This window comes from Leucopleurus acutus (genome assembly GCF_964270905.1).
Source record: "Leucopleurus acutus genome assembly, chromosome: 6".
Taxonomy (NCBI): domain Eukaryota; kingdom Metazoa; phylum Chordata; class Mammalia; order Artiodactyla; family Delphinidae; genus Leucopleurus; species Leucopleurus acutus.
In genome coordinates this window covers 30,292,996-30,319,958 of record NC_139149.1, presented here as the reverse complement: position 1 = coordinate 30,319,958, position 26,963 = coordinate 30,292,996, and the positions used below count along the sequence as shown (strand labels likewise).

The window sequence follows — 26,963 nt, the reverse complement described above, 5'->3', positions numbered from 1 at the left end:
GTATTCCCAGTGCCTAGTACCATTCTATTCTATTCATTCATTCATTCATTCATTCTAGGTGATGTATCTCTAAGGCCTAGAACTCTGTCTGGTATAAAGTTTTCAGTAAAATATCTTGAATGAATATCTTGAACCTTTGCAGTAGTTTTCTACTCTGTTTCATAGAGTTGGCACCTGGGGTCAGGAGTATTAAGTAACTTTCCAAGGTTACACATTAGTTAGTGATAAAACCAGGACTTGAACTCAGGTTTGCCTACCTATAACGTTTATATTCTTTATACATGGCATCATATGTGAGATATAAAATGAGGTTTTTATGTAACAACAATGAAAGAGCATCAAAATGAAGACGATTTGGGGTACACTGTTCTCTTACATTTTTCTCCAAAGTGTATTTACTCTATTGGATCTTTGGAAGTCTGTCCTATATAAGTACCAATTCTCTGGAGCCACAAGTAGCATCAGTAACTAGAAATGTTATATATTTTCTCAGACGCTATAGTCCTATAATTGCTATAATCTTATGAAGTACTGGTATTTTCCATAACTATAATTTAATTATGTGCTTTGGAGTAGGTAAAAGTCAGAATTGGAGTATAAATAGAAGACGTAAGCCACAGAAAAAACAAATTTTTCATCTTTACCCCAGTATTTCTTTGATGTAATTTTTAAGGGTATTGGTATGATCAGCAGGGTATAGTGAAGAAATAATATATTTTGGACTAGTATTCACATTTTACTCTGACACTTGCTGGTTATGCAGTGTATCCTTAGGCAAGTTATGCTGTTCTGCAAATTTGGGTTAGTAGTAACAATTGCAGGGCTGTTGTGAAGAGTGTAAGTCATGTATATGTGGCTAGCCTAGTACCTCTTCTCAATAAATAGTAATATATAATGTGAGTATTATTGTCTCTTTCATGTTTATATAACACTTTCCTAACCACAGACTCCTTTATTATTCTTAACATTTATTTTAATTTGAATCTTCTATACATTTTCTACACACTTAATCATGAAGGTCAAATTCATATATATAGGATGTGTAATATATGCTCTCAAACAAACCTGTAATAACTGTATTTTGAAACTTCAATAAGTTACTTATAAATATTCATATTGGGGCCAAGGAAGAGGAATAAGTAGGAAAATCCTATATTAGAGACAGGAAAAAAACATAAATTGGATCTGAAATCTACCTCACTGGGAAACATTTCTCTAAGCTTTGTATATTAGATAAATATAAGTACCATACCAACCATGATTACCCTTGAGAGAAAGAGAAAATTGTTGCCATTTACACAATAGCTACATAGAACCTGGCAATAAATTTTAGGTGAAAGATATAATAGATAAATTGAGCATACTACCTGCAACAATGGAAGATTTTTTAACAGTCCATTAATCCATATTATATATTCTATGAGGTTGAAGTAACTATGGAAATAAAATAGTTTTTTTTTCCTTGCTGTAATTTTAACATGATAAATATTCTTTGACTTTGGATCTTTGTGTCTCAAGGAAGATCAAAAGTCAAAGAATATTTATGCAAAATCAAGAAAGAAAAGCTTATGTATAACATTTAAGTCTTTATCAAATATAAGAATTCATAATGATATTTTAACAGAACAAGTATCCAGAAACAAACTGAAATATTGGATTCTATTTTCAACTTTAAGATTAACACTAATATGGAAGAACAGGGAAAATGTTACATTTGCTTTAAAAAGTTTTTGTTTTATTTGTTAGGAGAAAAATATGTATTGTCATTAGATCTCATTTCTCTATCACCATCAGATACTGGTTATAGGACACTAAGGAGTTATGGACACAGTATTTTCCAACATTAGTGAAAAATGGGTGGAGGCCTATATTAAACTTTTTTGATGGAACTCTTTCTTAAATGTATTTTACATTTGACTGCATTATTAAGCAGAGAAAAGCCCAAGATAATTTTAACATTTCTTTATTTGTTAGTTCTTTCGTGTATCTGAAATTCAGTTACTGTGTTTTATAGGAATGCTGTGATAATCCCAGGAGTTATTCAGGTGATGAGCCCTGTTTGTTCCACATTAAATTATTTTAGTGTTGTGCATTTCCAGATAATGCTTCTTCTGACTTCTTGATCTTTAGGACTTAAAGGACTCAAGAGGTCATGTTACAAACCAGGAGTCTGTGACCAGAGAGGCTATGTGATTTACCAATAAGGAAACAAAAATGAATCATTAGTGACTTTACTCTGCTGCATGTGTCCATTAAATTAATACCTTCATTCTTTTTAGTGATTTGCCCTATGCTTTCTTCTAGTTCCCAATTTTTTTTTTCTCTATAGAATTTACCTATTGGTCCTATAAACTCAGACAACAAGGTTTCCAAGAGAAGCGATGTAACTAAGTATTATGTTAAAAATGAATCAGAAATGAGGTGTAGTTGCTTAAGAACATATATGCATTATATGCATATGTTGACCTAAAACAAATAGACTGCCAGATATTTCTCCACTAAAGATGGATTTTTTTTGGAATCAGCAGAGAATTGCAATTCAGGGTCTGCAACCATGGTGAGACACATGCAAAGCCCCATAAAGGGAGGAGAGCACTTTTATAGAGGGGAAAAAGGAAGATGGGAGGCGTATACAAACAGAGTTCATGACTTTTCATCGCCAGGAAAGAAAAGGAGTCTTTCTTCTTCTTGTTGGGCTCAGCTATCATCCCAGGGTGTGAGAGCTCCCCCTTCTGGTCTCCCAACTCTATTTAATTGAGGTTCCTATTTATTAATTTTTTACACATGTATATATGTTGTATTTACTGTGGGCAGAAGATGTATGGCTCTCCTTTTCTTAGAGAGTGAAGATACACTGGATTTTCAATTATTTTATTCATTTTGAAAGTTTTTACCTTTATGGAGCTAATTTCCAGATTCTTTTTTTTGGCTGGTTTTTAGACTTAGAATCTAAGAAGTGGATAGAATCTTGAAGGTCACATGGGAAATATCTCAACCAATGGTACACCTCATTTAATTGTGTTTCTCTTTATCGCACTTCATAGATATTGTGGTTTTTACAAATTGAAATCTTGTGTGTTGTCAGCTGATGGTTAGCATTTTTGAGGAATAAAGTATTTATTAATTAAGGTATGTATGATTTTTAGACATAATGCTATTTCACATTTAATAGACTAAAGTATAGTGTAAACATACTTTTATATGCATCGGGAAACCAAAAATTTATGTGACTCACTTTATTGAAAATTTGTTTCATTTGAGGTTGTCTGAAACCAAACCTGCAATATCTCCTGTATTGAGGTATGCCTGTATTGCCAAATTTCAGAAGTTTCCAAATGCCTGGGGGGATTTTTCTTTTCCTAATAAAACTTATGATGTTGGCTATTATGTTCCAAAGTTTACAGAAAAGAGATTTTAAAATGTAAATTAACCTATTATAGATGCCTAAAGATGTAATGCTATTTTTAAAAATTAGATCTCATCATATCTTACACATTGCATTTAGTTGCTTACTCATTTTAATCATAACTTATGTTGATACTTCATATAAAGTCTCTATTCATGTCTACTGTACATCTTCTAAACATTAAGCACTTATTTACCTAAGGAGGAGAACACTTTTTTGACAAAATTCATGTTGATTCTTGAAAGATTAACCTAAGTTTTCATTATCTTGTCAAGTTAAAAAAATACTTAGGAATATTGATTAAATTATGCCTTGTGCATTTTTCATTTCTCTTTTGAGTGCTTTCTCTTATATGTCTGAGTATTTGTTGGGTTGCTACATGCATGGCTTTTGATATAGTCTTTTATCTCTGCACATCCGTGATTGCCTCCTTATCACTTCTATCTTTGAATCATATTTAGACTCTCATCACATGTTTTGGCTTCAAAAAGTTACACTTATTCTAAAATTCATATCTCAAGAAATGGCTTTGGTAATCATAAAATTTAGTAAAGATTTGTTCAGTTTTAGAATCATTTCCATTGTTGATATTATGCCAGTACCTCAGATGGATATACTCAAAGGTAAATTCACACAAAGAAACTGCTTTTTAAGAAGTAAAGAAGCAGGTAGTCAAGGATGCCATGTCAACCTGATCTGGTATGAAGCCACTACTTTCCCTACATGTTATTTATGAAATAATAGCAATTTATATTGTCACTGCATAAGTTACCAATATTAAAAATGTCTGTATATGGGCTTCCCTGGTGGCACAGTGGTTGAGAGTCCGCCTGCCAATGCAGGGGACGCGGGTTCGTGCCCTGGTCCGGGAGGATCCCACATGCCGCGGAGCGGCTGGGCCCGTGGGCCATGGCCGCTGGACCTGAGCGTCCGGAGCCTGTGCTCTGCAGCGGGAGAGGCCACAACAGTGAGAGGCCCGCGTACTGCAAAAAAAAAAAAAAAAAAAAAAGAAAAGAAAAACAATGGCTATATCACTTGCAGTCTGTTCACTGAATATCACTGCTGATCATCCTGGCTGACTCTCTTTTCCCAGCTCATCTACATGATAGGGAGAGTTCTTACAGGCTCCAAAGGTAACTCATTGTTTCACCATTTTAAGAACAAGGGTGAATATTTTAGCCTCCGATTTAAATTTGAAATATTATTTTGGGGATAATATACAAAATAGGTCTTTGACAGGATCACGCAAAATGAATTTGCTTGCATTTTACTATTAATTCTAGTTACTAGTGATTTGCCAAAAATATGTATTGATATAGACTTTTAATTTTAAAATGCCATGGTTTTTAAGGGAAATTGCAAAAATTCTATAGGACTTATAGCAATGTCATTTAAAATTCTTATTTCCTGAAAATACCTTCACTAGTGTACTTCATTGGTTGAAGTACTAAGAAAATACTCAATAACATAGTTTTCAAGTGGAACCACTACCTGGAGTTACTTTGTAAAGTCCTCTTAAAAAAGAAATGATCCAGAAGAGGACTTGAGGGAAAACCTGGGAAGCATGACTGCCAAATAGGCCCAAGTTCCATGAGGACGGCAAGGCCATATGGGGTCCGATGGTAATTACCATTCAAATCTTCTTATAAATGGTGCAGTGCAGGGAACCACTTGCCCAGGGAAGACGGCATGATGTGTGAGGTCAGCCTTATCCAACAGTCCAGAGGGCCTGATGATGGAGAGAAGGTGTAGGGAGCAAACTGCCCATGCATGTGTGAGCCCCATGATTTAGCCTTTAAGGCTCTATGGAATGAGTACCTGGGTCAGGACTGTGTTTAAAAACTTAAAAGAAAAACAAAGAAAAAGGCCTAAAGAAGTGTGACAAAAATGATTGGGTAAATCTTGGTATGATCTGCCCTATAAAAATAAATCAAAAGTTGATAGTATTATAGAATTTAAAGAAAAGATCAAGATTCAAAATGATTGAAATTTCCAACATTATGAAATAGTGACTGGTACAGACAAAAACTTGTGAACCAAATGCTAAAGAAGTGAAAGTATTTAGGGACTCATTTCTGCTAGACACAAGGAAGTTCTCCTTTACACAGTGAAACATTTTATGAGAAATATTTAACCTTTAAGCTGAAAATACATATGGGTAGAGTAAAAATATGGGTAGAGTAAATAACAGGTAATTCATGGATGGTAAATGAAAGTAAGGTAGGAAATCGATACGAGGTTGTTATAGATGGAGTGATAGATGAAGAGCTTGATGAACTGAATTCTAAAGACCTATTTTCCATTAAGGAAATACATATAACTTTAGGCAAGTCTAACTTTCATGCTCTCAGTTTCTTTAGGGCTGAAATAATTGGATATAATCAATGGTTTTCTTTCTTTTTTTTGAGCAAAGAAATATATTGTTATTATTCATATATTTTTCTTCAAATAAAATAGTACTCAAAACTCCAAAATTAAAACTATAGGTAGATAAATAATTGTGTAGATAGGTAAGATGTGAACAGGTTTGGCTGAAGGAGTTTGGGCAGCCCGAGTCCAGCTGCTCTGCCCCCTTGGTAGCTCTGAGACAAGCTACAAAATACAACTTGAAAATATTGCTGGTCCCCCTGCCATCAAATATAGGCTATGATTCTACGTCACTTGTCTTAGAGAGAAAAGCAAGTGTTGCCACAAAATGACTTTGGCTCCACCTATGAGAGGAACAATAATAAAGAATATGGGCCACAGTTCTGTCTCCATGTGTCCTTTTCTTCTGCCTTTATGCCAGTGAAATGATGGAGGATTTTCATTCTTCTTTTTCTATTTTTTTTAATGTCTATTAAATAGGTTGTGTGTGTGAGGGTTTATGATTCCATGAATATTGTCTTGGGAGATAAAAGTTCTGATATTGAGCACACCATGTAAACTCTACATGAATTACTTTCACCATATGAAAAACTTTCTCCTGGGAAATATTAGTAAGCTGCTCTGAATTCCTTGGATGAACTGTTTGCAGTTATATTTTCTCTTATTATTACTACCTTTTTTCTTTTTTTTTTCTTGCAGTCAGTCTTGATTATCTGATCTTATTATGACAAAATTGTCTGCTGAATTTACCAGTCCTTTGAATTGGCTAGTAATCCTTTAGAATTGTTTTCTGTGCTAATTCTATGTTTTGCTTTTTAATTGTTGTTGTCATAGTTATCTAAGGGTTAGGAAGGGAGGTCTTTTGATTTAATTTAGTAAAATTTTACTTTGAAGTCCAATTCTTTGCTGTTGTTGATTTTCAGGGGAATTTTTGTGGGTTTCTTTTAACATCTTTATTGGAGTATAATTGCTTTACAATGGTGTGTTACTTTCTGCTTTATAACAAAGTGAATCAGTTATACATATACATATGTTCCCATATCTCTTCCCTCTTACGTCTCCCTCCCTCCCACCCTACCTATCCCACCCCTCTGGGTGGTCACAATGCACGGAGCTGATCTCCCTGTGCTATGCAGCTGCTGTTTTTTTTAACTTAGAATTCACACTTTCAAAATCTGTAACTGTTTGATACCAACTAAACTAAATTTAATGAGTTTTTTCTTTGTGTTTGTTTTCTTACTTTCAACTTATTATGTTGACATCACTCAGGCAAAGTTGGATCCAACCTTCCTACTTTGGCTCTCTATGTTCAGAAAAGGCCTTTCCCTTTTAAAGCACACACTTTACTTTGAAGCCCACGAATATAGAGCTTCATCCAGCTGTTCTTCACTGGGAGGAGGTTGAGTCCCTTGGTGCAGGGAATTGACATCTATTTTTCTTGCAGTAGAGTGAATCTAAACAGTCCTTCATCAAGTGATTCTCCTTGGCTTTCAGTCACTGAAATGTACTCATATAAAAGATATTAAAAGTATGTGTATCCTAAGTCCTCAAGAAGTTACTGCCACTATATTTGTTTACCTAACATTTCCTCTGTGCCTTTCGTGGAAGAGAAGGGTAGAGTTCTGATCATATTAGCAAATGAGAAGCAAATTAAGTGAAACACAGTTGATAACACCTTTCCTATTGGATGTTTTTCTATCTTTCACAGAATTCCCAACTTGTGAGCCACTAACTCAGTTTGCATGCAAGAGTGGAAGATGCATTAGCAGTAAATGGCACTGCGACTCTGGCAAGTACCAAATGTCCACTAGACTGCACTGATTTGATTGGGGGCCTGGCTGGCTGTGCAGCTTTGCCTCTTTCTGAGGTAGTTTGTGAGAGGAGGTTGCAGAGTCAAGCAAAATGGCCAAGACAAGTGGTGAGAGGGCAGCTGCACGTCAATGGGGATTAGCATTAAGGGAAATGGAACTCGATATCCGTCCCTTGGGGCTGTGATGGAGACTTGTTTTCAGATATTATGCTGGACATAGCCTAAGTCAACAAACATGAAGTGAAAGCAACAACTGAGGAAACAACCTGGACAATTCAGGCTCCCCAAAGCATTTATGTAAACTACTCTACAAATTATATTGGAATTATCCATGGTCTCAACTTTGTCACCTTGTTTTTTTTTTTTTTTTATGTACAAATGGTATTTTTTCTTCACTCAATTGTATCATTATGTTAAATTATGCCAAATACAGGTAAATGAATTATACATAAATCGATAACTTCTCAGCCATTGATTTCAATTTAATCTGTTTTCACTTCACATTCCTCTCGCCTCCCTCCTGCAACAGTTGTTAGTAAAGAGTATAAGTCATTGCTAATGATAGCGTACAATAATTTCCTGATATAAATACACACTTAAGAGCCAGTGGAGGAAGGGTACACAGTGAGCCCTCTTGTGGGAGAATGGAGAAAAAGGATCTGAATTAAAAATACAGTTATAAACTCTGGGGTACAAAGGTTCTAGGTCTAAATAGTAATTTTCCAGCAATAATTATATCACAAGCTGTATCATTTCATAAAATTCCTACAGTCACCATTGTCTTCCCACTTCATAATTATTTCATGTTGCATAGATTTATTTAGTCAGTGGTTAGTCATTTCTGAGTGAAATGGAAGTTAAGCTTCAAAATCCAAAGTCAAGGATTTTTCCCCCTTAGTTTAGCAGTTGGTATTCAATCAGAAATAAACAATATAAAAATGAAAATAATTCTCCCACTACTCATGGGAAATGTTGATCATTGATTTATCATTCCTTTTTTTAATAACAAAAGAAAGCTCTCAATACCAAAAAGAAATGTTAAGTATTTCATAAGGAAAAGTTTCTCCATGGACCAGTTCTCACCACCTGGCTGTTGTTGCTTCTTTCCAGATGATGACTGTGGGGACGGGAGTGATGAGGTTGGCTGTGTTCAGTCCTGCTTTGATAATCAGTTCAGATGTTCCAGTGGCAGATGTATCCCAGGCCATTGGGCCTGTGATGGTGACAATGACTGTGGAGACTTCAGTGATGAAATCAATTGTACCAGAGAAGGTTAGTAATTTTGTGAATCTGCAGAATCTCATTTTAAAGTGATATATAATATTTGAAGTATTTTAGAGTGAATATCATAGAAAAATAAATTGTTCATCAGATTAAAAAAATGTATGTGGAACTATATAAAATAATTTGCTGAGCTCTTTACTTTTACTTTTTCTTTTCTCTGGTTTCTCAACCTTAATTCCTCCTTATACTTTGATACTTTCTTCTTTGGTCTTCGCTTCCTATTTCATTAGATGCTTTACTTTCATTTGATCCTTTACTTACTACTCTTTTAATCCCCTACAACTTCTAAATGTCCAAACCCCCAAACCCATCCCCAAAGGAAAAAAAAAAAAAAGAATAAGAAAGGCATAATTTTCCTTTTATTTTAACACTATATTTGTTTCCTGAAGGCTGGAAATCATCCCCTGTTAAATGGTGATGTATTCCAACTGATTGACCTTCTGGAATGCAAACTAAAAGAGGAAGGAGATCATGGCCATGGTTCCCAGCATATCCATGGGCAACCTGACCCTGTTGTTTGCATGGGTAGCTCTGCAAAATTTGATCAGCCACAGGACGTGTTAATAAATTAGAAATCATGTTGGAAATATCACAGAAAAAGCATTAGCCTGTCAAAAATTGGTAACAACAATAACATTAACTAGAACTTTCTTTCTGCCTAAGAAATTGAAATAATTTATTATCCATTCTTTCATTTATTCCAAAAATACTTATTGAGAACTTTTCATGTGCCAGGCACTGTGCTTGGACCAAAGGATAGATTAAAGAATTAAAAAACATATTCCCTGTTTAGTTTTAAAAATCTAGCATGCAAACAGACAAACAACAAAGTGAATTATTTTATGTGGTGACGGGGCAGAGCGTACCACATACTATGTGATCATAAGAAAGAAATCATTTTCCAAGTGTTTTCCAAGGAGATATATTTGTCTTCTGCAAATATTTGACAACCTATAAAACAGAATATTTCTAAAGTATTTTCTCTGACATGAATTCCTTGTGTCTTTCTTTTGTTTCTCTTTCTTTCTTCATTTCTCTCTCTCTCTCTCTCTCTCTCTCTCTCTGTCTGTCTGTCTGTCTGTCTTCATTTCTCTTCATTTCTCTCAATTGTAAATACTGGAAACAGTGGCAATTACAGAGATTATCTACATAATACTAGGTTCTTAGAGGAATAAATCTAGCTTTTTGGTGAACTCCCTGAGTGATTTATTAAAAGAGACATTGTCTGATTTTGATTTTACCTGTGTGACCTGGGTTATAAGACTCGAGGCATGATCCAAATATGGCTAGTCACCTATGAGCCATGAAGTGATAAAACACATGGTCCTCATGGTGGTCATGGCATGAGTCATGTCTTTCCTGACAGTGGACATAACAGAAGCTATAGTAAAAACAGAAAATGACTAAGAAAATTTTTGGAACAGTATCTTATAAAATTCAACATGAACATATTTTAATTTAATTTTGCTTCAAAATCGAGAGGAATGATAAATCCCTCTCTCTCTCTCTCTCTTTCCCTCTCTCCCTTCTTCTCTATCTCATTCTTGTGTCCTTTCCTCTCTCAATTTAGTTGGTCCACTAGTATATATGAACTAGAACTTTTTGCCTATTACTAATCTGGAGTGGAAAAAGGAAAGGTATATAAAAAGATATTTTTCCTCTTTTTCTTTGTATATTTGAAACATTCATTTGGGGTGTGGTTGAAATTTCATTACTAACTTAGACTGAATATATACTATTGGTACATTTTCCCCCATCTCACAGATGTCTTTTTATGTTCCTCATGAGGTGTACATCTGTGGCGTGCTGACGCTGACCCATAATATGCTGTGAAAGATAAATTGCTCCGGTGTTAATTTGCTTTCATCTCAGAAGTGAGATCCCATCCCTCTGTTCTATGTGCATGTATCTCTAAGTTAAACTGATCATCGCACATTAAGAAGTTTTGGGGAGATTGCTTTAGCCTTATGAGTATCCAAAGTGAGTGACCCATCCCCTTAGAGACTCTCTAGAGAGTTATTTGGGTTTGGATTATAGAATCAGTGGCTAAGGTTAATGACCTTTATCTTGAGGGCATCTCAATTTCACTAATATATTACTGTAAAGGATATATGTCAGTGTGAATGCCATGCGTTTCTTATATGATTACGATAATATGCTAAGGAAATGATCCAGGTAACCCACATGATTCTTGGACATGTTTCAAGGAAAGAATGAGAAGAACTTCCTGAACTAATTTATATTTAACTGATTATAAGTTGTACTAGGATTCCCTGATCAAATATTTTACTTGGTGAAAACAAGATGCAGGAATTGAGGACAGGTATCATTCTGGGATGATTTCGGTGTGTAAGACAATCTGTAGTATTTCAAAGGGCATTGAAATATTTTTATCCATCATTATTTCATGTATGCTGATATGGAAGTTGTAAAATAACCATGACACATAGAATTGTTAACACTGATCAGGAAGGCCATTTTGCACTTGTAGGATTTGTGAGGATATTGCCAAGGTAAAGTAGAAATTTGATTCAATTAGTCATATAATTCAGTCCGAGAACCTGCTGCAGAAGAAAGAGCAGGGGATTCCGTCTTGAGTTTCAGGACTGGCTGTCAAAACTGATCAAATCCACCATATAATTGCTCAGCACTTTGCTTTACACTGCCTGGGTAAGCAGAGCATATGGTGCAGTTTCTCTCAACTCAAAAGGGCAGAAAATACTCTTGAATTGACTTTCAATAGTAAAGGAGAAGGAGATACCAAGAATAACATTCCATATATAATCTCTATTTCAGAAAATTCCTGAGCTTAAGTTCAACTCATATTCTTTCTGATACCACTTTCACGAAAAGAATTTCTATGGTGATCATGTTTTCATCAGCAATATGATTAATATATGAGAAAACTGTTAATGACTAGTCCCCTCCTAGATTAATGTACGCTCATCTCTTTCTTCCTTCGTATTGTGCTGCTCTTTCTCTCACTTCCAAACTCCTTTACTAGGCAAAGAAGACACAATATCTTTACAAGTCACTATGCAAGTGTGCACATGCGTGTGCACGTGCGTGCACACACACACAGAGTCTATGAGCTAAAGTGGAATAGAAAGACCATCGTGGCACATGGTTCCTTCCTTTGTTTCAATGCCTGTTTATCATTAATTTAGCGCTTTTTAGTTCTGAATCCTTTGGTTGGTACATATATTTATAGTTACCCTTTTGTAGCTACTGGGTAAATAGTTTTTCCAAGTGGAAAAACAGTGAGGCTGGACTGTCAAAGAATTTGGTATGGGGGAACTTCCTCTAGAGCCTCAGTCCTGGCCATTTATTAAATATTGAAAGGTTTTGTAAAAAGATGGTTTTACCTGTAAGAACATCAAGAATAAAGTTAAAATGAGACTTCAGTCTTTTCTTACAAGTCTTTACCTCCCTGGCTGTAATATTTTTAAAAAGAGAACATGAGAGAGAGATGCTGGACATATGTCACATCTGTAAAACACCAAATATATAGAATTAATCTTATCCCATTGTTGATAGTTTAGTTCATTTGAGTTATGTAAACTTTCATTCTCATACTCTTTTTGGGAATTGTCTCAAGCATATTTCACACAAGGAATAAGGCATTTCTATAATAAACATATGAAAATTGTGCAGTATCTTTAGACAGCTATTCTTCCAGGTCAATTTCCATTTAGAAATTGTTGTAAAAAATTATAACAAATAATTTCAATGTGGACTTGATGGAGAAGAGAACAGGTTTTCTCTAGAATAGATTTTGCCTAAATTTTATAATTTCTTCTAAATGCAACAATATCCCTCAAATATTTGGATTTTTCTTTGAGAAAGCCCCTGACACTATTTTATGATTACTGTTCTCTAATGTCTTCTGTTTGGCTAAAAAGGGAGTATTTACTACCTGCTGCATTAAATGAATGATCTGGGTGATGCTGGAATGTGTGATCTCTTATTTACATCACAAATACAAATTAAATGCAAATTTGAGATTTAGTATGTATTGACCTTCAATTTTGATTTATTATAAATAATCTTTAACAAGTTCCCATATCCATTAGGCAGTCAAATGTATACCGTTATTAATGTACGTGCTCATACATGCTTATGTTCTTTTGCTTTAACTGCTTTTGTTTCTGCTTTGGAAACTTCCATTTCTTTTGAGCTTCATCTGCATTCATTCATGCATGCATTTATTCATTTGCCTCTCTACATCCTTGTTCCCAGTTTAAGAAGGGAACTGGAGTAATTTTATTTTATCTTTGTAGTTTCATAGTCAAGTACAATATTTGATATATAATGAGTATTCAATAAATAATTATTGAGTGAAAGAGTCTATTTCTTGACCACAAAAGTTGTTTATATTTTAGAATCAACACTTATTTGTTTTGTCTTATACATCTAGTAAATTCTGTTTCCTCATCCTGGAGTTTATTTCCATGATGACATACGAGTCTAGGTGTACGGATCTAATCATTTACATTTCCTCAATACAGCATAGCCACTTTCATTTATCCAATAATATTGATAATTTCAGCCTAGGATTCAATAAAATACAATAGATAGGAAATCTTCTTTATCTTTTATTATTGTTTACTTCTTTTTTTATGTCCTCTCTGTCAAATAGATAGAAAGTTTCAGAAAGATAAGAAAAGTTTACATCTTTTTTTTTTTACCTCTTTATTGGAGTATAATTGCTTTACAATCGTGTGTTAGTTCCTGCTTTATAACAAAGTGAATCAGTTATACGTATACATATGTTCTCATATCTCTTCCCTCTTGCGTCTCCCTCCCTCCCACCCTCCCTATCCCACCCCTCTAGGTGGTCATAAAGCACCCGAGCTGATCTCCCTGTGATATGCGGCTGCTTCCCACTAGCTATCTATTTTACGTTTGACAGTGTATATATGTCCATGCCACTCTCTCGCTTTGTCACAGCTTACCCTTCCGCCTCCCCATATCCTCAAGTTCATTCTCTAGTAGATCTATGTCTTTATTCCTGTCATACCCCTAGGTTCTTCATGACATTTTTTTTCTTAAATTATATATATATATATATGTGTTAACATATGGTATTTGTCTTTCTCATTCTGACTTACTTCACTCTATATGGCAGACTTTAGGTCCATCCACCTCATTACAAATAGCTCAATTTCGTTTCTTTTATGGCTGAGTAATATTCCATTGTATATATGTGCCACATCTTCTTTATCCATTCATCTGATATGGACACTTAGGTTGTTTGCATCTCTGGGCTATTGTAAATAGAGCTGCAGTGAACATCTTGGTACATGACTCCTTTTGAATTATGGTTTTCTCAGGGTATATGCCCAGTAGTGGGATTGCTGGGTCATATGGTAGTTCTATTTGTAGTTTTTTAAGGAACCCCCATATTGTTCTCCATAGTGGCTGTACCAATTCACATTCCTACCAGCAATGCAAGAGTGTACTCTTTTATACACACCCTCTCCAGCATTTATTGTTTCTAGATTTTTTGATGATGGCCATTCTGACTGGTGTGAGATGATATCTCATTGTAGTTTTGATTTGCATTTCTCTAATGATTAATGATGTTGAGCATTCTTTCATGTGTTTGTTGGTAGTCTGTATATCTTCTTTGGAGAAATGTCTATTTAGGTCTTCTGCCCATTTTTGGATTGGGTTGTTTGTTCTTTTGTTATTGAGCTGCATGAGCTGCTTGTAAATTTTGGAGATTAATCCTTTGTCAGCTGCTTCATTTGCAAATATTTTCTCCCATTCTGAGGCTTATCTTTTGGTCTTGTTTGGTCTCCTTTGCTGTGCAAAAGCTTTTAAGTTTCATTAGGTCCCATTTGTTTATTTTTGTTTTTACTTCCATTTCGCTAGGAGGTGGGTCAAAAAGGATCTTGCTGTGATTTATGTCATAGAGTGTTCTGCCTATGCTTTCCTCTAAGAGTTTGATAGTTTCTGGCCTTACATTTAGGTCTTTAATCCATTTTGACCTTACTTTTGTGTATGGTGTTAGGGAATGATCTAATATCATACTTTTTCATGTACCTGTCCAGTTTTCCCAGCACCACTTATTGAAGAGGCTGTCCTTTCTCCACTGTACACTCCTGCCTCCTTTATCAAAGATAAGGTGACCATATGTGCGTGGGTTTATCTCTGGGCTTTCTATCCTGTTCCATTGATCTATATTTCTGCTTTTGTCCAGTACCATACTGTCTTGATTACTGTAGCTTTGTAGTATAGTCTGAAGTCAGGGAGCCTGATTCCTCCAGCTCCTTCTTTCGTTCTCAAGATTGCTTTGGCTATTCGGGGTCTTTTGTGTTTCCATACAAATTGTGAAAATTTTTGTTCTAGTTCTGTGAAAAATGCCAGTGATAGTTTGATAGGGATTGCATTGAATCTGTAGATTGCTTTTGGTAGTAGAGTCATTTTCACAATGTTGATTCTTCCAATCCAGGAACATGGTATGTCTCTCCATCTATTTGTATCATCTTTAATTTCTTTCATCAGTGTCTTATAATTGTCTGCATACAGGTCTTTAGTCTCCTTAGGTAGGTTTATTCCTAGATATTTTATTCTTTTTGTTGCAATGGTAAATGGGAGTGTTTTCTTGATTTCACTGTCAGATTTTTCATCATTAGTGCATAGGAATGCCAGAGATTTCTGTGCATTAATTTTGTATCCTGCTACTTTACGAAATTCATTGATTAGCTCTAGTAGTTTTCTGGTAGCATCTTTAGGATTCTCTATGTATAGTATCATGTCATCTGCAAACAGTGACAGCTTTACTTCTTCTTTTCCGATTTGGATTCCTTTTATTTCCTTTTCTTCTCTGATTGCTGTGGCTAAAACTTCCAAAACTATGTTGAAAAAGAGTGGTGAGAGTGGGCAACCTTGTCTTGTTCCTGATCTTAGTGGAAATGCTTTCAGTTTTTCACCATTGAGGACGATGTTGGCTGTGGGTTTGTCATATATGGCCTTTATTATGTTGAGGAAATTTCCCTCTATGCCTACTTTCTGGAGGGTTTTTGTCATAAATGGGTGTTGAATTTTGTTGAAAGCTTTCTCTGCATCTACTGAGATGACCATATGGTTTTTCTCCTTCAGTTTGTTAACATGGTGTATCACATTGATTGATTTCTGTATATTGAAGGATCCTTGCATTCCTGGAATAAACTCTACTTGATCATGGTGTATGATCCTTTTAATGTGATGTTGGATTCTGTTTGTGAGTATTTTGTTAAGGATTTTTGCATCTATGTTCATCAGTGATATTGGCCTGTAGGTTTCTTTCTTTGTGACATCGTTGTCTTGTTTTGGTGTCAGGGTGATGGTGGCCTCATAGAATGAGTTTGGGAGTGCTCCTCTCTCTGCTATATTTTGGAAGAGTTTGAGAAGGAGAGGTATTAGCTTTTCTCTAAATGTTTGGTAGAATTCGCCTGGGAAGCCATCTGGTCCTGGGCTTTTGTTTGTTGGAAGATTTTTAATCACAGTTTCAATATCAGTGCTTGTGATTGGTCTGTTCATATTTTCTATTTCTTCCTGATTCAGTCTTGGCAGGTTGTGTATTTCTAAGATTTTGTCCATTTCTTCCAGGTTGTCCATTTTATTGGCATACAGTTGCTTGTAGTAATTTCTCATGATCTTTTGTATTTCTACAGTGTCAGTTGTTACTTCTCCTTTTTCATTTCTAATTCTGTTGATTTGAGTCTTCTCCCTTTTTTTCTTGATGAGTCTGGCTAGTGGTTTATCAATTTTGTTTATTTTCTCAAAGAACCAGCTTTTAGTTTTATTGATCTTTGCTCTCGTTTCCTTCATTTCTTTTTCATTTATTTCTGATCTGATCTTTATGATTTTTTTCCTTCTGCTAACTTTGGAGGTTTTTTGTTCTTCTTTCTCTAATTGCTTTAGGTGCAAGTTTAGGTTGTTTATTCGAGATGTTTCCTGTTTCTTAAGGTAGGATTGTATTGCTATAAACTTTCCTCTTAGCACTGCTTTTGCTGCATCCTATAGGTTTTGGGTCATCGTGTCTCCATTGTCATTTGTTTCTAGATATTTTTTGATTTCCTCTTTGATTTCTTCAGTGATCACTTCGTTATTAAGTAGTGTATTGTTTAGCCTCCATGTGTTTGTGTTTTTTACAGATCTTTTCTTGTAATTGATACCTAGTCTCATAGCGTTGTGGTCGGAAAAGATACTTGATACAATTTCAATTTTCTTAAATTTACCAAGGCTTGAGTTGTGACCCAAGATATGATCTATCCTGGAGAATGTTCCATGAGCACTTGAGAAAAATGTGTATTCTGTTGTTTTTGGATGGAATGTCCTATAAATATCAATTAAGTCCATCTTGTTTAATGTATCATTTAAAGCTTGTGTTTCCTTATTTTTATTTTGGATTATCTGTCCATTGGTGAAAGTGGGGTGTTAAAGTCCCCTACTATGAATGTGTTACTGTCGATTTCCCGTTTTATGGCTGTTAGTATTTGCCTTATGTATTGAGGTGCTCCTATGTTGGGTGCATAAATATTTACAGTTGTTACATCTTCTTCCTGGATCGATCCCTTGATCATTATGTAGTGTTCTTCTTTAGTCTTTATTTTCTTCTTCTAATAATCTTTATTTTAAATTCTATTTTGTCTGATATGAGAATTGCTACTCCAGCTTTCTTTTGCTTTCCATTTGCATGGAATATCTTTTTCCATCCCCTCACTTTCAGTCTGTATGTGTCTCTAGGTCTGAAGTGGGTCTCTTGTAGACAGCATATATGTTGGTCTTGTTTTTGTATCCATTCAGCCAATCTGTGTCTTTTGGTGGGAGCATTTAATCCATTTACATTTAAGGTAATTATCAATATGTATGTACCTGTTCCCATTTTCTTAATTGTTTTGTTATTATAGGTCTTTTCCTTCTCTTGTGTTTCTTGCCTAGAGAAGATCCTTTAGCATTTGTTGTAAAGCTGGTTTGGTGGTGCTGAACTCTCTCAGCTTTTGCTTGTCTGTAAAGGTTTTAATTTCTCCATCAAATCTGAATTAGATCCTTGCTGGGTAGAGTAATCTTGGTTGTAGGTTTTTCTTCTTCATCACTTTAAATATGTCCTGCCAGTCCCTTCTGGCTTGCAGTTTCTGCTGAAAGATCATCTGTTAACCTTATGGGGATTCCCTTTTGTGTTATTTGTTGTTTTTCCCTTGCTGCTTTTAATATGTTTTCTTTGTATTTAATTTTTGGCAGTTTGATTAATATGTGTCTTGGTGTGTTTCTCCCTGGATGTATCCTGTATGGGACTCTCTGTGCTTCCTGGACTTGATTAACTATTTCCTTTCCCTTATTTGGGATGTTTTCAACTATAATCTCTTCAAATATTTTCTCAGTCCCTTTCTTTTTCTCTTCTTCTTCTGGAACCCCTATAATTCGAATGTTGGTGCATTTAATGTTGTCCCAGAGGTCTCTGAGACTGTCCTCAGTTCTTTTCAGTCTTTTTTCTTTATTCTGTTCTGCAGTAGTTATTTCCACTTTTTTATCTTCCAGGTCACTTTTCCGTTCTTCTGCCTCAGTTATTCTGCTATTGATCCCTTCTAGAGTATTTTTAATTTCATTTATTGTGCTGTTCATCGTTGCTTGTTTCATCCTTAGTTCTTCTAGGTCCTTGTTAAATGTTTCTTGCATTTTGTCTATTCTATTTCCAAGATTTTGGATCATCTTTACTATCAATATTCTGAATTCTTTTTCAGGTAAACTGCCTATTTCCTCTTCATTTGTTAGGTCTGGTGGGTTTTTATCTTGCTCCTTCATCTGCTGTGTGTTTTTCTGTCTTCTCATTTTGCTTATCTTACTGTGTTTGGTGTCTCCTTTTTGCAGGCTGCAGGTTCATAGCTCCCGTTGTTTTTGGTGTCTGTCCCCAGTGGCTAAGGTTGGTTCAGTGGGTTGTGTAGGCTTCCTGGTGGAGGGGACTAGTGCCTGTGTTCTGGTGGATGAGGCTGGATCTTGTCTTTCTGGTAGGCAGGTCCACGTCTGGTGAGGTCCACCCATGTTTTGGGGTGTCTGTGGACTTATTATGATTTTAGGCAGCCTCTCTGCTAATGGGTGGGGTTGTGTTCCTGTTTTGATAGTTGTTTGGCATAGGGTGTCCACCACTGTATCTTGCTGGTCGTTGAGTGAAGCTGGGTGTTGGTGTTGAGATGGAGATCTCTGGGAGATTTTCGCCGTTTGATATTATGTGGAGCTGGGAGGTCCGTTGTGGACCAGTGTCCTGACGTTGGCTCTCCCACCTCAGAGGCACAGCACTGACTCCTGGCTGCAGCACCAAGAGCCTTTCATCCACATGGCTCAGAATAAAAGGGAGAAAAAGTAGAAAGAAAGAGGATAAAAGAAAAGAAAATAAAGTAAGGTAAAATAAAATAAAGTTATTAAAATAAAAAAATAATTTTTAAGAAAAAAACTTTTTTTAAGTAAAATAAAAAAGCAAAAAAAAAAAACCAAAAAAACGGACGGATAGAGCCCTAGGACAGATGGTGAAAGCAAAGTTATACAGACAAAATCTCACACAGAAGCATACACATACACACTCACAAAAAGAGGAAAAGGAGAAAAAACAATAAATCTTGCTCTCAAAGTCCACCTCCTCAATTTGGGATGATCAGTTGTCTATTCAGGTATTCCACAGATGCAGGGTACATCAAGTTGATTGTGGAGATTTAATCCGCTGCTCCTGAGGCTGCTGGGAGAGATTTCCCTTTTCTTTGTTCACACAGCTCCCGGGGTTCAGCTTTGGATTTGGCCCCGCCTCTGTGTGTTGGTCACGGGAGGGCGTCTGTTAGCTCAGACAGGACGGGGTTAAAGGAGCAGCTGATTCGGTGGCTCTGGCTCACTCAGGCCTGGGGGAGGTAGGGGCACGGATGCGGGGCAAGCTTGCGGCTGCAGAGGCCTGCGTGACATTGCATCAGCGTGAGGCATGCCGTGCGTTCTCCCAGGGAGGTTGTCCCTGGATCACGGGACCCTGGCAGTGGCGGGCTGCACACGTTCCCCGGAAGGGAGGCGTGGAGAGTGACCTGTGCTTGCTCACAGGCTTCTTGGTGGCGGCAGCAGCAGCCTTAGCGTCTCATGCCCGTCTCTGGGGTCCGTGCTTTTAGCCGCGGCTTGTGCCCGTCTCTGGAGCTCCTTTAAGCGGCGCTCTTATTCCCCTCTCCTCGCGCACCAGGAAACAGAGAGGGAAGAAAAAGTCTCTTGCCTCTTCGGCAGGTCCATACTTTTCCCAGGACTCCCTCCCGGCTCCGAGACTGAAGCCTCAGCTCCCAGCCCCGCCCGCCCCGGCAGGTGAGCAGTCAAGCCTCTTGGGCTTGTGAGTGCCAGTTGGCACCGATCCTCTATGCGGGAATCTCTCTGCTTTGCCCTCTGCACCCCTGTTGCTGCGCTCTCCTCCGCGGCCCGGAAGCTCCCCCCTCCACCACCCACAGTCTCCACCCGCGAAGGGGCTTCTAGTGTGTGGAAACCTTTCCTCCTTCACAGCTCCCTCACACTGGTACAGGTCCCATCCCTATCCTTTTGTCTCTGTTTATTCTTTTTTCTTTTGCCCTACCCAGGTACGTGGTGACTTTCTTGCCTTTTGGGAGGTCTGAGGTCTTCTGCCAGCGTTCAGTAGGTGTTCTGTAGGAGGTGTTCCACATGTAGATGTATTTCTGGTGTATCTGTGGGGAGGAAGGTGATCTCCACATCCTACTCTTCCGCCATCTTCCCCTCTCTCTATCTACATCTTTTTTGTATCTATAAAACAGTAAGTACCGGAGAGGAGATTCCATCCATGATACTATAGGGAAGAAAAAGGAGTTAACCTGTGTTGGCATCCCACAAATTGCCAGGAACTTTACATTTGTTATTCCATTTAACGCTCAGAATAAGGATTACCAGAGACGTTAAGATACTTGCCTAGGATTACACAGCTGGCATTTCAGAGGTTGTCTGCTCTTTATTCCTATGTCCAGCTGTCTGCTTCTGCAGCTGTCGAGTATAATCGCTTTTATTTTTTTCTGTCTCTATGAATTAACATTTGTATGATCTCCAAATAATTACTATGTTGTTCTCAATTGAATACTCATTTCTCTTTAAAATGAAAGAGAAAGACCTTTCTACTTATTATGGGTCATTGTAATGAAATTTGCCAAAGGGCACTAGAAGGGACGTAGGACATTACATTAAATCATCACAAGAAGTCCATCTGTCTCTTTTTTTGTTTTTATTCTCCTCCCCCAACCCCAGCCCCACACACAATTCTCCTTGATAAAGTGGATTCTGGAACTTTGTCATTGGAATAGCTGTGGACATTCCCACACAATTTCTCCACCCAAAGAACATGTTTCTCTGCCATAAAAGTTTTACCTCATAGACTCAAAAAATTTAGGAAGCTGGAAGAAAACAGAAAGATCATTTAGTTCAGTTGTTTCATTGTGCAGATGAGGGAAAGGGCTAAGCTAGATAAAATTATCCTTATGTGTATGTAACAATAACTAAAATGTAATGCTGCTTCCTGGAAGGAGCTGATAATGTTCTGTGTTAGAGATGTTGAGACTGGGCCCTTTGATCCATAAAGATATTTTTAGGAGAGATTTTGAATTCAAATGATTATGCCAGGTTCTTAGTGGAAAATCCAAAAAGGTCTGGCAGTTCCGCTAACCAGAAAGCAACAAAATCCTACCTGGGAGATTGAATCCAGTCAGAGTGCTGCAGGTATCTAACCTGATATTTAGCTGAAGACTTAGGTTACACATTTCAGCATAGAGAGAATGGAAATGGAAACCAATATCTTTTGACTTCCCACCTACGTCATACCCTATCTCAGCTGAACCATCATGTTTTTAGCACCCCAGTTAAATCCTAAACACATAGGAAATAAGATATCAGTAAACCCTATACACAATAAGACTCAGTCACTTGTTTTGTTTTTCTTTCATGAAAATATTCTGAAGATACTTTCAATTCACTTTTACTAGAACACACAAATTGCTATTATTTCTTAGGCAATGAACATTATTGAGAATTAAGTACAGGTATTGGTTTTCAATTTGGGGAAATTATCAAATAATGTTTTAGACTCAGCAAATTCACATAATCTTCCATCCTAATGTTTTTTAACTACTCTCTTTTAATGAAAATATGGATTTTTCCTGATAAAATACAATTAAAAGAAAATTTGAATTTCATCCAGTTTTAGAGAGGTATAACATCTGTTTTCAAGGAGATACAAATTGTCTGGCTTAACTTTATTCTCTCACAGGTCGATTTATTTTGTTTAGGGACTGTTAACACTAAGCTATGAAAACAATGTTAATTATTAATGGATTTTATCCATAGAAAATATTTTTGTTTTCTAGGACAAAATAGCTCTTTAAAGGTCATTTCAGCCTTAATACTGCAAACATCTTTTACATCAAGAGCAAAGAAAATTCAAGGATTTGAATCAATTAATAACAAAGGCTGTTTTGAGAATCTGTAATGTTCCTAGCAATGTGATTATCAATAAAATTAAAAGGAATCAGATAAATATAATTTTTAAATGAAATCTTTGAGAATGAGTCATAAAAATAGGAAGAAAAAAGTCAATTATCTTCATCTTTACACTTTAGAAAATTAGTAATGGGTCTACACTTAGTCCTAGATGAATTTAGCTTTTGTATTAAGACAATAATTATGCACCTAGACACTAAACAAAGTAACATCTCTTGTTTTCTGAAAGATATAATTAATAAAGTCAATAGGTAACAAAAGACCTAATTTTAATGAAGAATTTCCTACTCTTTTAACAGAACTGAACAATAAGGGCAAGAGTGAACTCATTTCCAGTCTTTAAATTCTGCTTCCTTGTTCTTAAATTGTGGTTAATGATCAGTGAAATGGTAGAACTTGAGGCATTCAGCTGAAAAAAACAAAAAACACAAGTATACAAACAAACAGAAAAGAGACAAAGGGCATGTATAACGTACAAAATAATTAGTTCACCTCTCAATAATTGAGTAGTGCCCATGCATTTGTGAGAGTAAAGAAATAAACAGTAGGATAAACTTTGCTTTTTCCCATAAAAATAGTTGATAATTAGCTTCTTTCAGAGTCTGTTTGAACTGTCAGCCTTTGTTCCCTTATTTATGTGAAGCATCAATTAGGTTTGCACTTAAGGGTTATGTTCTTGCAATGAAATGACCAGATTCATTCACTTTTTGTTAGGGAATTTATTTCAGTCCTGGGTTGGTATTTGTGTACACACAGGATTCCTAAGAAAAATTAGGTGTCACTGTCTGCATCCCAAACTTTTCCACAAATGACTTTGTTATGTAAAATCATCTACTTAAACTACCATGACCTTCCTGGTATGGAATACTCACTGATAATCAGGATCTTTCAGCACAGCATGCTGTTACGTTGATATGTATACACTTGATGGGGTGTTCTATAACTTGTAAGCAGAATTCAGAACATTTTAGAGCACCGGTCAGCAGATCTTTTCTGTAAATGGTCAGATAGTAAATATTGTAGATTTTGCCTGTTTCAACTACCCAACTCCACTATTTTAGCACCAAAGAAGCCATATACTATATGTTTACAAACAATTATGACTGTGTTCCAATAAAACTTTACTTAAAATTTAGGTAGTGGACCCGAGTTGGTCTGCAGGTCATAGCTTGCTGACTCTTCCTTTAAAATACAAGTAGAGACACATTCTAAAGGGGTTATAATTCTGAATAACCTTTTATGCCCATGTTTCAGGAAATATCAAACTTATCATGAGACAAGGCAAAAAATAATAGGGAGAAGAAAAGGGCAAAATAAAGAAGAAATAATAATTTTAAAATGTTACTCTCTGGTTCTACCTCATACAAATAGCTCATGTGTATATGCTTATACATATTCTTTCTACATAATAATGTTCTATATTATTTTTAAAAATCAAGTTAAATAATGTCACATTTTTTCCAGTAAATATTTGAGGTCTACTGTGAGCTAGTCATTTTTAAGCCAAGAAGTAAATTCCAAATATAAAATATCCATGCTATAATCTGTTTTACTTAATATTTAATATCTAACATGTCTGTTAAGGTGAATGGTTAATTTGAACAGTGAATGGAAGAATAGGTTTCTCAATTATATAGCCAATTTAACAGATTAATACACTCTGTTTACTTCTATTTTGATAATGTAGAAGTTCATCATTCCTGTGATACATTAAATTTTAAATAATATATTCGTGGTGGAGTTTCAGATACCAAAACTTAAAATTGTAATGAGCTAAAAACAATGCTTTATTTGTTCTATGTAGATTTCAGTTTAATACTTGAACATACTAGGGGATATTTAAAACCGTAAATTGTTTCAGTATATTTTTCAATATTTTTATGTTGCTATATGTCTGTGTTTTTAACACTAGAAACATTTTAGTGTTATAATAATTGAATTTGTGCCTAGATATCCACACATTTTTTTTTCTGTCATGAAAATTCAACATTGACAACAGAATTTTATTTTTTATTTTATTTTTTAAATTTTATTTATTTATTTTTTGCGGTACACGGGCCTCTCACTGCTGTGGTCTCTCCCGTTGCGGAGCACAGGCTCTGGACGCGCAGGCCCAGAGGCCACGGCTCACAGGCCCAGCCACTCCGCGGCACGTGGGATCTCCCCGGACCGGGGCACAAACCCGTGTCCCCTGCATCGGCAGGCAGACTCTCAACCACTGCACCACCAGGGAAGCCCTTAAAATTTTTTATACAGCAGTTTCTTATTACTTATCTATTTTATACACATCAGTGTATACATGTCAATCCCAATGTCCCAATTCATCCCACCACCACCACCACCACCACCACCACTCCACTTTCTCCCCTTGGTGTCCATAAGTTTGTTCTCTACATCTGTGTCTCTGTTTCTGCCTTGCAAACCAGTTCACCTATAAAAAAACCTACCATTTTTCTAGATTCCACATATATGTGTTAATATATAATCTTTGTTTTTCTCTTTCTGACTTACTTCACTCTGTATGACAGTCTCTAAGTCCATCCATGTCTCTACAGATGACCCAATTTCATTCCTTTTTATGGCTGAGTAATACTCCATTGTATAAATGTACCACTTCTTTATCCATTCATCTGTCGATGGGCATTTAGGTTGCTTCCATGACCTGGCTATTGTAAACAGTGCTGCAATGAACATTGGGTGCATGTGTCTTTTTGAATTATGGTTTTCTCTGGGTATATGCCAAGTAGTGAGATTGCTGGGCCACATCGTAATTCTATTTTTAGTTTTTGAAGAACCCTCCATTCTGTTCACCATAGTGGCTGTATCAATTTATATTCCCATCAGCTGTGCAAGAGGGTTCCCTTCTCTCCAGCATTTGTTGTTTGTAGATTTTCTGATGATGCCCATTCTAACTGGTGTGAGGTGATACCTCATTGTAGTTTTGATTTGCATGTCTCCAATAATTAGTGATGTTGAGCATCCTTTCATGTGTTGGTTGGCAATCTGTATATCTTCTTTGGAGAAATGTCTGTTTAGGTCTTCTGCCCATTTTTGAATTGGGTTGTTTGGTTTTTTGATATTGAGCTGCATGAGCAGCTTGTAAATTTTGAAGATTAATCCTTTGTCAGTTGTTTCATTTGCAAATATTTTCTCCCATTCTGAGGGTTGTCTTTTGGTCTTGTTTATGGTTTCCTTTGCTGTGCAAAAGCTTTTATGTTTCATTAGGTTCCATTTGTTTATTTTTGTTTTAATTTCCATTACTCTAGGAGGTGAGGCAAAAAAAGATCTTGCTGTGATTTATGTCAAAGAGTGTTTTTCCTGTCTTTTCCTCTAAGAGTTTTATAGTGTCCAGTCTTACATTTAGGTCCTGAATCCATTTTGAGTTTATTTTTGTGTATGGTGTTAAGCAGTGTTCTAATTTCATTCTTTTACATGTAGCTGTCCAGTTTTCCCAGCACCACTTATTGAAGGGACTGTCTTTTCTCCATTGTATATCCTTGCCACCTTTGTCATAGATTAGTTGACCACAGGTGTGTGGGTTTATTTCTGGGCTTTATATCCTGTTCCACTGATTCATATTTCTGTTTTTGTGCCAGTACCATACTGTCTTGATTACTGTACCTTTGTAGTATAGTCTGAAGTCAGGGAGCCTGATTCCTCCAGCTCTGTTTTTTCCCCTCAAGATTGCTTTGGCCATTTGGGGTCTTTTGTGTCTCCATACAAATTTTAAGATTTTTTTGTCCTAGTTCTGTAAAAAATGCCATTGGTAATTTAATAGGGATTGCACTGAATCTGTAGATCTTTGGGTAGTTCAGTCATTTTCACAATATTGGTTCTTCCAATCCAAGAACATGGTATCTCTCTCCATCTGTTAGTGTCATCTCTGATTTCCTTCATCAGTGTCCTATAGTTTTCTGAGTACAGGTCTTTTACCTCCTTAGGTAGGTTTATTCCTAGGTATTATATTCTTTTTGTTGCAATGGTGAATGGGATTGTTTCCTTAATTTCTCTTTCTGATCTTTCGTTGTTAGCGCATAGGAATGCAAGAGATTTCTGTGCATCAATTTTATATCCTGAAACTTTACCAAATTCATTGATTAGCTCTAGTAGTTTTCTGGTGGCATCTTTAGGATTCTCTATGTATAGTGTCATGATATCTGTAAACAGTGACAGTTTTACTTCTTCTTTTCCAATTTGTATTCCTTTTATTTCTTTTTCTTCTCTGATTGCCATGGCCAGGACTTCCAAAACTATGTTGAATAATAGTGGCAAGAGTGGACATCCTAATCTTGTTCCTGATCTTAGAGGAAATGCTTTCAGTTTTTCACCATTGAGAATGATGTTTGCTGTGGGTTTGTCGTATATAGGCTTTATTATGTTGAGGGTAGGTTCTTTCTATGCCCACTTTCTGGAGAGTTCTTATCATAAATTGGTGTTGAATTTTGTCAAAAACTTTTTCTACATCTATTGAAATGATCATATGGTTTTTGTTCTTCAGTTTGTTAATATGGTGTATCCCATTGGTTGATTTGCATACATTGAAGAATCTTTGCATCCCTGGGATAAATCCCACTTGATCATGGTATATGATCCTTTTAA

The 26,963-nt window shown here is 36.1% G+C and overlaps 1 protein-coding gene across 1 annotated transcript in view; it reads left to right on the top strand.

Moving 5' to 3' along the window:
* The window catches only part of LRP1B (LDL receptor related protein 1B), a gene marked incomplete at its 3' end in the record, with an annotated part of 1,833,965 nt that overhangs the window by 1,090,433 nt on the left and 716,569 nt on the right, over nucleotides 1–26,963 (top strand). The window contains exons 19-20 of the mRNA XM_082841888.1: nucleotides 7,482–7,562; nucleotides 8,694–8,855. Coding sequence (XP_082698014.1) covers nucleotides 7,482–7,562; nucleotides 8,694–8,855 — 243 coding nt within the window. The remainder of the gene's footprint in view (nucleotides 1–7,481; nucleotides 7,563–8,693; nucleotides 8,856–26,963) is intronic.